This window comes from Chelon labrosus (genome assembly GCF_963514085.1).
Source record: "Chelon labrosus genome assembly, chromosome: 7".
Lineage (NCBI taxonomy): Eukaryota > Metazoa > Chordata > Actinopteri > Mugiliformes > Mugilidae > Chelon > Chelon labrosus.
In genome coordinates, this window is record NC_140343.1 from 14654693 (window position 1) to 14670587 (window position 15895).

Genomic DNA, 15895 nt, shown 5'->3' on the forward strand with positions numbered 1-15895 from the left:
TATGACCACTATGTGTAAACTCAGTGGCTGCTGTCCTAGTACCATGTATTTTTCATTGTACGTTTTCATGCTTATACTGGAAAAACCGAATGTCATCACATTGGACATTATTTTACCACAAAGAAATACACTGTTGTGATGTTTTGGCCACATGTCCAAGCCTGAAAGTGTCCCACTGCGACCACAGCATGCGTGAGGCTGCAGCGTCAGCTCGACACGAAGCCTCAGGCTGCTATCTGCTCAAGCAGCAGACTGGCACGGGAGCTACACTGACATAAACAGACACATCAGATTGCCACTGAAGCTGTAAACACTTACTTCCTGGAAGGAGGATGCCCTCTTGCTAAGAGGTAACTGGATTCTGTCACTCACTATTACCCCATCCCTTAAAATCTTTCCTCTCTCCCTTCTCCAACCCTAAGGTGTCAACACTGGAGTCTACCAGCATTCAGCCACCTCTCCCTCTGTTTGCACAAATCACACCACAAAACAGCTTATGGAAACTCAACCTGGTCAGAGGTTGAGCCAAGGAACTCTGTCAGACTGGACGCTGCCTGCCTGCCTGCCTGCTCAGCAATGCCCAGACTGACCCCAGCAGACTGCCAGTCTCCTTACTGCTCTGCTGCTCATGGCTGCTCTACCACCTCCCACCGTGACCCGTGACCCCTGCCCAGGAGAAAGGCGCCACCGATATGATGTAATTTCTTTTCGACATGGGCCAGCGGCCTCGGCTGCAATGTGACCCTGGGAAAATAAATATGGGTATTTATTTGGTGGGAATGCGAGAGGCTCGCCGGCTGTAGTCGCACTCGCGTTTCCCAAAAGAAGCCTTGCGTTAGAGCCATTCTAGTTAAACATCACGGCTCCAATAACAGACAGTGTGTAGATGCAAATCAGCCATTTCTGTTTGGTATTGTGCATCGCAATACATTGTTCTGTTGTGATGCTGAGAGTGCTGTTACACAGGACCATGCTGATTTTCAGTTACAGCAGATTTCCAAAAAAAGTATCTTGCATCTTCTCACTCATTAATATGCAAAAGACAAATTAATTTACTTAATAAGTCATTATATGGTATTGATCAATCCCTAAGGAAAGCATTAAAGTATAGTGGAGCTACAGTATAGTTGTACAGCTTGCACTCTCTGAGCTGACTAAGCTTTCTCCAGCCTTTTCCAATCTGTGCTCAAAGCCTTTGGTGCTGGATGGCCCGCCCAGCTGTCAACCTACATCGACCTTCAAAGAACCGGAGAAGAACCATGCACCATGACCTGCCTTTGTTTCCACGGCCTCTAAACTGCATTTTCGCAGCGATATCCACACCTCTCTGTGATCTAAAGAGGCCGCGGAGAGGTCCCAAACGGACAGAGCTCTTGTTAGACCACAGTGGTTTAAAGTGGGTGCTGGCATACGTAATATCTATCTGTCTCTCCCACACTACAACGAACACTCCCCACTACAAACAGAAGATTACAGCTTTAAAAAAAATACTAGCTTCACCTCATCTGCCAGGAGGAATTGTACGTATTTGCTTTACGTATTTTTTGTTCAAAAACGATTTCCTCTGAGGTCATGGGTCCTCCAGCAATGCCAGTTCCTCGAGACCACCCATTTCCCAGTGGTCCTAGCTCCACCCCACCAGTGCCATTAAGACCAGGTGCCTATGAGAAACCTACGGCGTGACAGATGATAAATCACCAGAGGTCATGCTTATAAGAGCCTCTGGTTGACGTCAGAGTTTCAGGATATTGTACGCAGCTACTTTTTATTGGGAACAAATAATATGTGGGCCGGCAAGATTTGGAATCTTTCCCAATTCATATCTCCCTTTGCTCATGTTTCAGATTAGTGTTAGCAGCAAGACGACGTACACATGTGGACGGCGCATTTTCAGCCTCACCGCTGCCTTCTTTTGCTCTTTCCCGTCAATGTCTATCTCCGACTTTCTCTCTCTGGCGATTCACTTTTCTTTCGTCTAACCCCCACCCACGCATTTTCTTTTTGACTCTCGGTCTATCCATCCTTTTGACCTCATTTTTGTTACAGTCAAGCGTAGAGGCATCCAATCAACCATAGTGTTCGGATTAAGTCACAAATTATTATAATTGGGGATAATGGTTTCCATGTCAGATTCAGTTCAGCTCTGAATTGCGCTCTTATATATCAGGAAACAGGCGGGCCGGAAGCTCACGAGTCCGGTGGTACTTGTGCAGGAGTTGGGAGAAATTCAAAGTCTGAATTTTAACACCTGTCCTGTAAAAGATGTACTGTTCATGCATTCTGCCTTTTCACAGAACAACAGATGTCCAACAATAAAGTAAAAAAATTAGAATTCAAACTGTGTTGTATGCAGATAAACATTAAATGCATTTAACTAAGACAGACAGGAGATATGGATCCCTTAAGACAAAAACTCTGCAAAGCCCTTCCAAAAGTATTAGCACCAGTCTTCTTCATTACTGAGAAACACAGTGTCCCGTGCAGAGCTTATTTCTAGGGGCAGTAAAGCTCACAGGCATGTGCAGGGCATGCAGTCCGACTTTGACAGCGTAGTTAGGAGGTGCTGATGAAAGAGGAGAGGCTGGAAGTCCACTGCCTCTCAAATTAGCTCCGGAGCCCTCCGTCCTGTCACATGGAGGTTTAGGCCCTCGCAGATTCTGTTGCACGGCACTGTGAATGTGCCCGTATGGAGCTTTGCACGCCTACAGTGCGCCTTCGTGTGTGGCGTGTTGTACATGCAAAGCACATGTGTTCGGCTGTGAGTGCTTCATGAATTCACATACCGAGATGTTTTTCCATCTAAATGCAGATCAAAGGTTGTTTTTGCACATTAAATAGAACAGAGCATCTTCATCTTGCTGTCAAAAAGATTTTCCGCGACCTCCCACAGTTTGAAATATGGTCTCCAGCCTCCATCTTAACTGACCTCCAACTGACTAATTCTTTAAATAGATGTGTGTTCCCTTCTTTTTCAGCATCATGCAAGAAATTAAAGAAGCATATACTCCCTGCGTTTTGCTCGTCAAGTCATTAGGTTATTTTGCTCATCTTTCTGTCTCCTATTACAGGACAAGCCCAGAAAAACTGCTGACAGCCAGACAGCCTGATAAAAGAGAGAGCTCACCGCTCTTCTCACCTTCTTTAATCTGTTTTTTTGAGCACATTGCTCAGCCTGACACCCTCTCTGCAGTTTCAGCTGTTGAGTATGTTTGTTTGGTGAGGTGGAAGGACATCCATAACCGTAAAGCTGTCTCCAGCAGACAGATTTTAATTGCTTCTTTCTCCTTACATTGTCCTCTCCCACATTCTCCGTTTCTTTCAGGCACAACACCCAATATCTGTCCATATACTCATCTTTTACTGTGGATTATAAAGCCCATCTTGCTTGTGTTCAGAGTGTCTTAACTACAGACAGAAGAATAAATAAAGGGACACAATCTTAGGATCTGCTCACGGCCACGCCAGGCCTGGCTTGTCCTTGCATTTTCTCCAGCTGTGTACACACAGGGAATCCAGGGTAAAAAAAGGAAAAATAAACTTTGTTCATAACTCTTACCTGAGAAAAGTTGAGCCCATTGAGGGGGTGACACTGCTCCTCCACTCGCTCCACTGCCCCTGTCGTCTTTCGCATTCGCTCAGCCTCTTGAGCCAAGAACAAGTCCAGCACCGGCGTCCCTCTGGAGCGGACGTCCCACTCTGTCAGTGAGTTGACCATCAGCATCACCCACACAGGCCTCTTCCTCTCCCAGTTCCCGGCAATAGCATTGAACAGGTAGTCGGCATATAGGCCACGGCCTCGCTGGTCAGCAGTCATCCAGTAAGGCATCATGTGTTTGACATAGTCCAGGTGGCGTTTGAGGCGGCGGTACAAGTCTCGAGGTAGCAGAGTCTGCAGGTTCTCTCCGTGTGGAAGCAGCTGGCAGCTGGTCAGTTTGGAGATGGTCAACGGGTCAGTCAGGTCCAGCTCGAAGAAAACATTATTGCTGTTGTGGAATGCCTGCTTTGAGCTATCGGGGATGAAATCCCAGACTCTGGTGTAGGGCACGTGGATGGTACCAAACAAGTAAGAAGGCGGGTGAGGAGGTGCACGCTTTACTCTCCACAAGAAAGAGTTCATGTCACTTTGCTGTAGAAGAGGCAAAGGAAGAAAGAGGGGGATAAATGAAATGGTTATAAAGATTTGAGAGCAAAGGGACACAAAAAATACCAGAACCATCATGCTGGAGCAAATTCAACTTGCCTTAAAACTAAAGCTGACACATTTTCCTCTGTTGTGGTTTACTGGCTCGGGTCAACAAGTTAAAGATTGAAATACGCTTTCGAGATGACGGAAGGGGAAGTATGAAGTCTAGTCAGCTCTGGGCTGTGCTGCGAGTCTTGCTGCCGTGGAGCAGGCAGGGAGTTTATAGAGGGGCCTTCTGGCCTGTAAACAGACCCCCGTGTATTGTTGAGGTACATACCTCGGTTGCCAAAGCCTCTTTCAGCCTGGGACGCATTTTGAAGGCTGCAGTGCAAATATACTACTCTGGAGCTCATAAAAGCCAAAACCCGAAAGAAACCTGCTCTCCATCCTGACCTCTCTGTGATACTTTTGTTTGTGAGATTTTTACGCCAGGCAGCAAGACGTGATGCTGTGGCTGCCTGAAGTACAGCCCCGTTCTAGTCTTCTGTGGTTTATATTAGAGGAAGCTTTGTCGATTGTGGTTATCTTTATAGAAAACAATGTCAGATGGAAATGAAATCATTACAGTCATTCTAAATGAGCATATAGGCTCTATTGCATTGAAAATATGTTTCTTGTTAAGTCCTCTACAAGTGTGCATTGCTATGGCTTTGATCTTGGCAATATTCAGATTTTTAAAAAAAGGAATTAGCCTTTATAAACAATATCAAACTTCTGGCTTCTGACACACAGCGCAATCAGACATTTGAGGGATGAAACCCATTACTGTAAAATAAAGTTATTCTTAGAAAATGTTTACTTCTATGGTTTAATCAGGATTCCCTTCAGCTGGGCTCCAGTCGCGTTGCACACTGCCAGCAATGCCTTTGTCATTTAAACTTTGCAAATCGCAGCCAAAAGCCAGTCAAGTCGTTTTGTGGGATGTTCTCTTATCGTCATAATTAATTGCTCTGAACGTACAGTGATTTCTGGCACAGCCTCCGACCAGACAAAATAAATCAAAAGTGCCGTATTGAATTTCAGAAGAGCGCGTGTGCTTTTGCAGATGCTCTTAAACGTTTAAACGGAGATTGTTTCTAGGTTTGTCTTTTAACTTCATTTTCACATTGGCCGGGCCCACCGACACTGCACGGTAAAGGGCAAGGTTTGGACGACTTTAGATGGATTCCCCATCACATTTCTTTCTAACTATAGAGCATAAGTTGCACTTGCACCGAGCAAATACGCGCTTAGGCCTGCCCATAAACGAAGACTTTTCAGCGTGGAAAGAGGCGAGATCCCCTCTGGTAAGGCAGCGTGGACTTTTCTGGAGAGCCTTAACGCGCAGGCCTCCGTTTTATGGGGGTAATTACTCTTAACTGAAAACAGAGAGCACTGTACTGACGCATTACAAATCACATGAAGCCAGGGAACCTTCAGCTTTCTCTGACAACAGATCCGCATACAGGACGTGATGCACTAATGAATTAGAAGCCTGTGATCTTTAAACGATTCCTTACAGATATCCTCAATAACTATGCGCACCGAATCGCAAAACCAATTGTCATTTTTATTTCTGCAGGAAATCGAGGAATTAGATATCACTTATGCAATACTGATTTACCTTTCCACTCGTTTCTAGTCGAAAATCCACGTAGTGGAAGGCAGAGGGGCAGACACGCACACATACTGGGCTGTCTGAGCTGCTCTGCAGTGCTGCACTTTTCCTCACTGTACGACTTCAAGCCACATTCATAATTTTACCAATATGCCCGATAAGTGCTTTAAAGGGCCGTGCGTTGTAGTGAAACGCGATCACCGCTTAAGGGTCAATGAAACGCTTCCAAATGAAGTCAAGTCACCCGTGGGTGTTCCCCCATTTGCGTTTGTCACATAAACAGCCACGAAGTTGGCGAGCGGTCACGGTTCCTCCTGGCACAGGCCCGGATCTATAGCTGCTCCACAGCTACAGAGTTACTGAGGCAGTTCATAAATAACTGAACATCATGTCCATCATGTGTTAAATCAATGAACCATGATATTAATATTATTATTATTATTACTATTATTATTATTATTATTAAGCTTTTATTTGGAAATCCAGACATCTTTCAATTTTAATTTCTGTATTCACAAGTTATTTTTCTTTTTAAATGTCACTGAATATCAGTCAAAAAATTGATGATAATAAAACAATATCTCCTTTGAAAGGTAACCTGTTTACATCATTTAATCATATAATAGACGAATGTATAAGGCTTAAATGCATTGATAAGGATAAACTATATTTATTGCGTCCTTCTGTTGCAATGTCTCCCCTCCAAAAATAAGCAAAGACAGCCGCCTGACAAAAGTAACTTAAAAAAAAAAAAAAAAAAAAAGTGAAAAAACAAACAAACAACAACCACACTTTGGGATGTTTTTGACAACAAGTGTCTCAAATCTGCGTCGGTGTCCCTCAGCTTTGCAGCACTAATAAACTTGTCTTAAAGTGTGTTATACATCATGAGCAGATTAGATTAAGCGTCTATTATAGGAAACCCCGGGGTGTCCCTGACTCGTAAAAGTGTCCCAACACGACTCACCGACTTTGGTGGGTCGCACTGCCTCGGTCTGCCCGGTCTGTCTGCGCCCCAGGGTGCCACAGTTTGCAGGAGAGCGCTCAGTAAGACCCAGCTGATTCCCGGCGGAAAGACCATCGCGTCGAAGTGACAGGACACGCGTGACAGACAGCTCTCGGATGACTTTTATTTCTCTTTCACCCCGTTTCGTCTCGTCACTGCCCTTGCACTGACCGTCTCCTCTGAAGTGATCAAAAAAAAAACCGTTACCGGTGGGCTCTGGGCTCACATGTGCTGTCCGGCTGGAGGATCATTCCGCCTCTTCGCCATTCCGGACGAGCTCCACGCACTCTGCTTTTCTCTAAGAAACTTTTTCTCCCGTGCCCCCAGCTCGGCGCAGTCCTGAAGCAGTAGCTGCAAACTCTTTGGAGAGTTTGCGCTCCGCGAGTTTGGAAGCGTCTTGACTGGGAGCGAGAGGGAGGTGGGACGATCAGAGTACCCCCAGCCCACCCCACCCCACCCTTGCACACACATCCCAGCTTCTTTTTGAGAGGAGGGAGCGCAGGTTCAGAGAGGGATGACAGGTTTGCGTGAGTAAATCCCCTCAAGGCAGACCTAAAAAAAGAGTGCAGAGGGGAATGAAATGTTCTCATAAAATTCTCATCACTTTCTGGAGTTTGCCTTTCCCTTTGCTTCCCAGTTGCTGTGTCACATTTTGATCTCCTTTTTTTTTAACTCATATAAGCTAAATTTAATGACTTGGCCTTTACTTTATTTTATATTACTGGGCTGTTCTTTATCAAACTGTTGCAGCTTTAAAATGATAAAAGATATGCCTTCCTTAACAGATGCAAGTCAAGCTCTTTGGTCTATAAATGTCCATTGTTTTTTTTTATTCTATAATCTCTAGTATATTTGTGATACAGCAAAAACATTAAGATTGGACTTGTGCACGTATTTACTACGAGGCAAACTGTAACTGTAATACAGAGCCTGGAGGGCAGGTGGTCACCGTGCTTGCCTGCAGCATTCAAGGTCTGTTTGGTTATGTTTTCAGCAGAGCCTTTTCAAAGTTGTAAATGAACAATATTTCAAACGTTGTCATGTGCTTCCTCTTCAGCAGGACCGCATTCATCTCTGTCCTCCTCTGTTTGACAGCGCATTTGTACGGGGGTCCTGTTGAGTCAGATTGCCTCGGCCCTTATGTTTGTGTGATTAATGGCCACAAATAAACAGGCTCGGGTAAAGACAACTGTGAGAAGGGTTTTATTTATTTTCGGTGCGGCGCTCTTCTTGAGTTGTATTAGTCACGATGTGGAGCGAGCCGAGCTGAAATAGTGGCCCCTCTCCGCGCAGGCCGGGATGTCAACGCTCCACTACTCGGCCGTGACCTCAGTTATTGTCCAAGTGGCAGACAGTGTGACAGAGTCAAGTAGTGGAAATTTATCACGGGGACCCCTTGAACAAGTGGCACCGGGCCCCTCCCTGCAGGCCGGCGGCAGACAGACCTCAGACAAGCAACTCTTTGTCTTCGGTCATGTTCTCCCCTCCTCTCCACTCCTCTTCTCGCCGCTCCGTGCTCACTTCTGTTACTGGGCAGCTCTGTTAGCAGCCGGCTGTCCCTCTACGCCCTTATTGTATTTTCCGTTCAGATGGGGCAGATTGGGGGGCGTTTGTTGCTGAGCGTCTTTGATCAACTTGTCTTTTAACAAAGTTTCACATTGTAAAACTGTGACACTTCTGCCCTCTGACTCTTGACTTTTACTGGGTGCCATCCATCAATATTTGAAAACCTGAAGGGCAGAAAACCCAATATTTCCTTGTTTTATGCGTCTGCACAATGGTCCACTTGATTCTGGCTTCAGACGTTTTCACATTCAGCATGTTAAGCAGCATATTAAAAACGACACAACAGAACCACGCTGATCTAATCAAACCTTTTACATCCTTGCTGCTCTGTTCCTCTTCTTTGCTGCTCTTCCTCCGAGACAGGTGTGGGATATCAGTTTGTGGTTTCATCTGCTCTAATGTGGCCACCTGTGGACTCGGGTACCTGCTTTAACCACACCTCGCAGAAGCCTTCTCTTTGAAGGAGCTTTTCCACATTCTTGGCCGGTTAGAAGAGGGCTTATGAGCGGCTGGCTGGAGGAGATTCCTGGACCGGGGCCAGCGCTTACAGCACGGCGCACATATAGCCAGGGACGAAAGAAGACTTTAAAGTTAATGTTCTGTTAGCAGATCGCAGAAACACTCACTTTCAGAGCGCACATCTGGGGAGGCGTCGGACAGAGAGAGGGGGAAGCCGGAGAGGAAGAGAGAATGGGTCTGCTCTAAAGGTAGTGTATCTGCAGTTGAAACCTGTGCTTTGTAGCTCTTTCCCTGGCTTTGCGTCACTTTCTTGAAAAGCATACGAAGAGAAATGCACTAAGGGAACGTAGGAATAGGAACTGAAGAGATGCTGTTAATGTCTGTGGTAATAGATCCTGTGTCTACTCATCCTTGCGGCTCCACGTCCGACTGTCTGTCTAATGTCGTGCAAAAGTCCTGCCACAAATCCACAGTATTAACTCACTGCCTCTGCCTTAGCATCATTACTCGAACTTCTGGTATGTAGCACTCACACACATCCCCTGAACCACTGCTACACAGAACTGAGACTCTGCAAGTGTGTGGAAAATGTTTTGTTTATTATGTGCACAGGGACCCCTAGTGGTGTGAAGCAGAAATAAGATGACACACAATGTGGACAAAGGTAAGAAGGACACGTCGAGGGCGGAAAGACAGCGCTTCAAACAAAATGTGAGTATGATGGATATGAGTGGCTCGTAGCTTCAGGCGTCCAGATCCTCGCTGCCAGACTGGCGGCAAAGGCCACATGGAACTATCTCTGTCTTTTTTGGTTGTCTCTGCTCTCAACTGGACTACACACACACACACACACACACTGCGTCCACTGCCTCCACCCCCCTTTGCTCGGGCTCCAATATCCTCTGTCCCGCTTTGAAGATGTCAAGGAATAATATTGACTGAGTCTCTGGTGAAATGTTATTGTGGTTTCCCTTTCCGGATGTCCCGGGAAAAGGGGGGTAAAAGGAAAGAAGGAAGGAGGACAATGTTATGATGTGGAATATATCAAAGGATGCCAGAGGGGGGGCCATCACATAACCGTTTAAGCCGAGCAACAGGTAGAGATAGCGAGAAGAGAGAGACTTTCTGCCACTGTTTGTGGGACGCACTCGCTCCGATTGAAATCTCGACAGCATTACTGTGTTAAGTTGTTTTTCCCCGATCAGTGCGGTGGCGTCCCGTGTGGCATGTCAACACACGCAGTGGAAGGCTTTCTGTCGATCTTCATCATCCAGAATGAGCAAAAGCACGAGGGGAAAGATGAGAGGAAGAGATAAAATGACAGGGGTCACAGTCAGGGTTGTTTTTAAAGAAGCAGTGTCTCATTTTTTAAATATCCGTCATTGTTTTGGAGTGAAGTAAGGAAAGAGGGACCTGGATTTGAGTTGAAGAGATTACTATTTACAGCCAGTCAGATCAGAGGGCTGATGGGGCAAAGACAACAATCGACATAGCACACACAGAGGAATTCATTGCTCCAACTGACTGCATTTGCCATCAACGCTGAATGAATAGCAACATAAAAAATCTTTTAGAATTGTCCCTTGAAGGCAAGTGTGTTTGGGACTTTTATGTAAAACACTTGTAATATAACACACTAGTGATTTTAGAGCTAGAGACACACAAACTGGCAATACATTAAACATTATGATAAATGTAGTTTATTTGCTTTCTGGTGCAGGACTAGATGAGGCGATACCCCTCTGCTATCTTTCCATTGTACGTAAAGCTGCAGCCAGCAACTGTAGACTGTTTCCAGTTATTTGTGTTAAACTAACTGGCTGCCGGCAGCAGCTTCACATTTACCAGGCAGATATGCGGATGACAGCCATCTTCCCATCTAGCACTCCTCGGGCAAGCAAATAAGTGTGCTTCCCAAAATGCGGACGCGCTGCTTCAAAGGAAAAGCCTCGGAAAAACAAAGCAAATGTACGATAAATGCTTCCAATTTCTTTCTGTTTCAATTTCAAAAATATTTGGGGTCGCAGAATAGTTTGATGATCTGAAAGTTATTTGAAACAGCATCTGGGTGGTTTTGGGAATAGCGCGTTAGCGAGCACTCCCCAACGCCATTATCATCAAAACACCAAATAAGTATATTTGGGAGAATGGATCCTTCCAGTGTGGATGACAGATTGTGGTAGGCAAATACACCAGCCACCTGTTGATGACAGTCCATTTCATGATAAGGAAGGCCCGTCTTGTTAGTAATAAATACTACTATTCTACTATTATTTTGGTCGAGCAACAATTTTGATAATATTATTTTTTTGCATACATATACAGTACACATACTGACTTTCTTCTCAGAGACCCATATTTCATCTTTATTTTCTAGAGCCCATAATGCTCTCACATCAAAGACTTGGCCAGCAAAGTCACCCCATGATGCACTGGGCTGTCCCCCACTGATCATTGGCATTGTGAGTAATTGTATTATCTGATGTTATATATCTGGAAACCCCCCTGCAATCTTCCCTCTCTTTCTGCCCCATTTACCCCTGAGAGCCAAACCAAAAGAGGTGGAGGTGTGAAAAGGCTCCTCCTGCTGTTAAGCAGATCTACCTTTTTGCTATTTGAATGGTAAACGAATAAGATATGGAGGAATAATGACGTTTCCCCTCTTGTCATTTCAACAACCCTAGTGGCGCTCATACAAAGCTCAGCGCTGGACAATAGATGCCATTGATATCATAATATCATGGAAATGCGATATATATTGCCAATATTAGTCTCTATAATACTGTTGTTAGTCATTGTCAATGTCCTGTTTGCACCTCATTCAAGCACAGGTTCACCGGAGGCTTCCAATGCCAAATAAGGCCTTCAGCATTGACTGGAGAAGACAGTATAAACAGCATGAGTTATGATACCATTAAATCAAAGCCTCTGGTCTGTACTAGTGTGCAAGAACCACACATGAATTGCAGCCTCGGGGATCAGATGAGCTCTTCTGTAAGTCGGCAAGAATCGGGATTTGGACTTGACCTTCCTTTGAAGACGGTCATGTGCTCTAATGAGATCCTTTGGAGATTATCTTATTGTCCAAGATGCTTGAATGCCACATGTATAGTAAATTCACGGCATCAAAGTTTGCCTCTGTAAAAAGACAACGTGCTTAACGATCAACAGAGGAGGGGATTGCTTTAACCACAGTCTGCCCACGCTCTGGGCTCTGAGTTTACACTGACTAGAGACAGCAAAGCCCGGCCTTGTGTTTGAGTGTTCAGCCTGGTGGCAGTGAAACACTGGGTTTTTGTCCTGCATTTGTCCAAGGTTTATTTCAACTTTCTGTCTGTGGTTGTTTTGTACATCTGCCGGTGTGGCCTACACCGGATATAATTGTGTTTGAGGTTTCTGTCATGACTGTCTTGAGCTTTGTTTACCCACATCTCTGAAGCCAGGTGTCCAAAATATCATGCAATGTGTGCCTGGCGCTTTTGGACAGACATGTGGCTCAAACATGTGTTTGAAGTACATAAAAATACTTCAGTAGCCTAACTTCCATTGTAGATTAGCTCCTTCGGGTCAGAGGGGACATCAGCAGCGGTTAAAACGAACGAGGCAAACATCTTGAGAATCTACCATGAGAACCATATGACGTCTGCACAGATAAAAGCACTTTGATCCTTTTGATTAATAAATCTGGACTTCAGCAGCCAGGTCAGAACCAGTTTAAGGAAGTGGGAGAGAGGAGCTGAATAACGCGAAAGCCCCCCTTTTGTCAGTACGCATGTACTGTTGTTTCGGTAACACAATATGACACTTTATGCTTCCTTTCTATCATCTGTTCTTTCCCGAGTCTCTGTGTCTTTTTCCCCTCGACGTCTCCTTTGGTTTTCAGCTCTGTTTATTTTCAAGATCAATGCGCGGTTCCGTAACACTTGGCCGGTCTGCTGCTGCTGCTGCGAACTCCCAGACTTAAGTTCACGTGTCATTGTGGATATACATTCATCTAAATATGAGACATGAAGGAAGGGGGGAGAGGGAGTGAACGGGGAAGGAAATGAAAAGGAAAGAAACCAAAAAAAGAAGAGGTGTTGATGGAAAGCAATTGATGTGAAGAGACACAGGAACGCCATGGAGGGATGTGATTATAAGGCTGATTGATGACTCTCCATTGATACAACACAGGCATAATTCATCTCCTTAAAGGGCATATGTCAAGTGTCTACAATTAATGGTTTGTGGAACGAGAAAAGAAGAGGAGGGCAGCTTCACGATCTGTCTCTGTAATAACAAGCTGGCTCTGGAGTCAGATAAATACACAGACACGCTTAGACACTGATACAGGTACACACATATGGACGTACACACAGCCCAGACTTCTTTGTGCTCTCTGGGCAACGTTCCTACAGCTACTCTTCACTCACACATAGAGCTGTTCTTGTGGCTGACAGGGAGCAGTGGAGCTGTCAGCAGGCCCAGAGCCTGTCATCACACACTACACACACACACACACACCCGCTCAGCCACACACTCACCGATATAAACAAAAATCCATACGTGCACATGCAGTTGAAACATGTCAAACAGCACGGCTTCTTTGTGAAAATACACACAAACACACTCACAGCAGGTCAGGAGGAACACATTAAGCAGCGGGGCTTTTGTGACTGAACTGTAGCACACACGCTCCCACACAAAGAACAGAAACACATTAAACAGCATGACCTTTATGACTCAATACACAAACACACACACGCAGGCACAGACAAATACACAAGCAGTCATCCCAGGAAAAGTCCAGAGAGGTAATTTTCTGCTTCTTCGGCTGATCCTGAACACGTGTCAAGGTTTATACTGTAATCTTCTGTAAGAGACCGAAAAAAGAAAATACACCAACTTCACCTCCTCTTTCATTTCTAGATTTATTTACGGTCCTGCCTGGAGCTCTGTTTGGGCTTCTACAGGATGTGTGCACATTGTGCTGCCTGATTATATCAGCAAGCTTACCTGTGCAGAAACGACTTCAGTGAGTCAGGGAGGTCATTATTAAACATGAACCCAGATTTGCTCACAGAGCAAGCTTTATATTTTTCGTATTATCATCACATGGGATTTGGCAAAGTCCACAACGTGTGTGTGCTTTCTCTGAGCAAACCAAGATGAGTATATAGCTGGAGTGAAACACATCAATAACTTTGTGATGACAGCTTCCAGTCTCCAGTTGGTCTCATAGAAGATGAATTGCAGCCTGAATCTGACTGAGTGTTGATGTTCAGGTCCATGCAAACTGGAAGGGGCACTGAGGCTAATACACTAATACAAGCTGTGTCCGAAAACACACAGGGTGTAACTTGCAAGCATTTGTACATGCATATGCATAGTATACAGTAGTACTCAAAAAATTGTGGTACGACATTTTTAATGTAATTTTGTTTAGTCGATTATAATAGAGAATTAAGTTCTTCATTCATTCAGTCAGTCATTTTCTGTAACCGCTTGTCCTGTGAGGGACTGCGGGGGGGCTGGAGCCTATCCCAGCTGTCATCGGGCGAGAGGTGGGGTACACCCTGGACACCAGTCTATCACAGAGCTTACACAGAGAGACAGACAACCATTCACACTCGCATGCACACCTACTGCCAATTTGGAATCACCATTTAACATAACTAGCATGTCTTTGGACGGTGGGAGGAAGCCGGAGTACCCGGAGAGAACCCACACAGACACAGGGAGAACATGAGACTAATCTGCTGCACAACCTCTCTTCAAAATGTTTCACCAGCCAATGAGGCATTTTGTGAAAACTGCAACATGCCTTCAACGCTACAAAACCAGAGCAGAGATGCCTGTTCAAATGTTGTCTACATCTAGTTGTTATGTTTTGGCCAGACCAGTAGTGTAAAGCAATGCTTGTTGCCTTACACTACGATGCTAAAAGCTTCAACACACCAAGCCAACAGCTGGCTAGTTTTTGCAGTGCGTCTCAAATCGTATGCACTTACCGGATCGTGGGCAGCTTTTCAGTCAACTGAGATGAGCGTGTCAGTGAGAGAAACTGCTCTGATTGGCTGTTTAGTTTACCAAGCTTGAGCATGAGTAATGAAATTGAAGTGACAACAGTAACAGAAACAGTAAAAACAAAGTCAAGAGGGCTCTTTTTGTTATTTTCTTCTTCAGCTCCTCTGAACATTCCAATAAAAATCAACATGGCTATCTGGAATGAAATCTGAAAATCAACTGATCGGCATGATTCAGTAGAGGCCAGCTCTGCACAGTTATAGCTCTGTACAGTTTGTAGCTCTTCCTTGTCTTCTGTCTAGTCCAGGCACTTCTGGTCTCTGGTCAATGACAAATGGTTGGTATGGAGAGGTATTTCCTCTCTAGTTGGCCATTGGTTGGAGTCTTTGCAGTGAGTTCAGTTGCAGCCCTTCGGCCCAGACACAGATGATGTGAGGAGACATAACAGTCGGCCTTTGTTTCTAGCTATTTGATGTGGGTTTGGTGTGTCTGGAACTTAATATCTAAGGGATCACCGAAGGCCGTTAAGACACATGGTTAAGTGAAGTTTTGACCCGTTCAAATGCCACTAAAAAAAAATTAAACTCATCAACAAGTTTGTACAAAATATCACGGCAGTTAATTCAATACAAAAATATGAATCTGATTTTATAGGAAATTTGGCAAGGTCCAGTCAGACACGGGTACTGAGCTTTATCCATTTTTGAACAAACTAAGTGAAAGTTTCCATGCTATATGAAACACCAGTGTTGTACGGTGCAGACAGTAGCCGAAGGGAGACTCCATTGATGACCTGCCGACCTTTGCCGCCCGAGCAGAGCATAATACGACGGCATCCTGGTCTGACTGTAGAGGGTTAAAACATACATCACACTGTGGGGAGTTCAGAACTCTGCAGCCAGACTGCGACAGTCGGTTGATTTATGAGCCGGAGCTGAGCCCAGTGTAGTCTACTGGGTTGAGGCACACCACCATGATTGAAAGTCACATCTAAGCCAATGCAGCAGCCTCTCACTCACCACAGTGCATGCGCCCAGAGATGATTGTGTTTTGTTTTGATATCGGAGGCTCTCAAATG

General features: G+C 45.0%; 1 protein-coding gene across 1 annotated transcript in view; it reads right to left on the bottom strand.

The window, feature by feature from the left end:
- trabd2b (TraB domain containing 2B) overlaps nt 1–7043 on the bottom strand; it is a 72494-nt gene extending 65451 nt beyond the window's left edge. Inside the window, exons 1-2 of the mRNA XM_084547647.1 lie at nt 6748–7043; nt 3557–4126 (exon numbers count right to left, since the gene is read on the bottom strand). Coding sequence (XP_084403773.1) covers nt 3557–4126; nt 6748–6861 — 684 coding nt within the window. The 5' untranslated portion in view covers nt 6862–7043. The remainder of the gene's footprint in view (nt 1–3556; nt 4127–6747) is intronic.
- Between the last annotated feature and the right edge of the window lie 8852 nt (nt 7044–15895).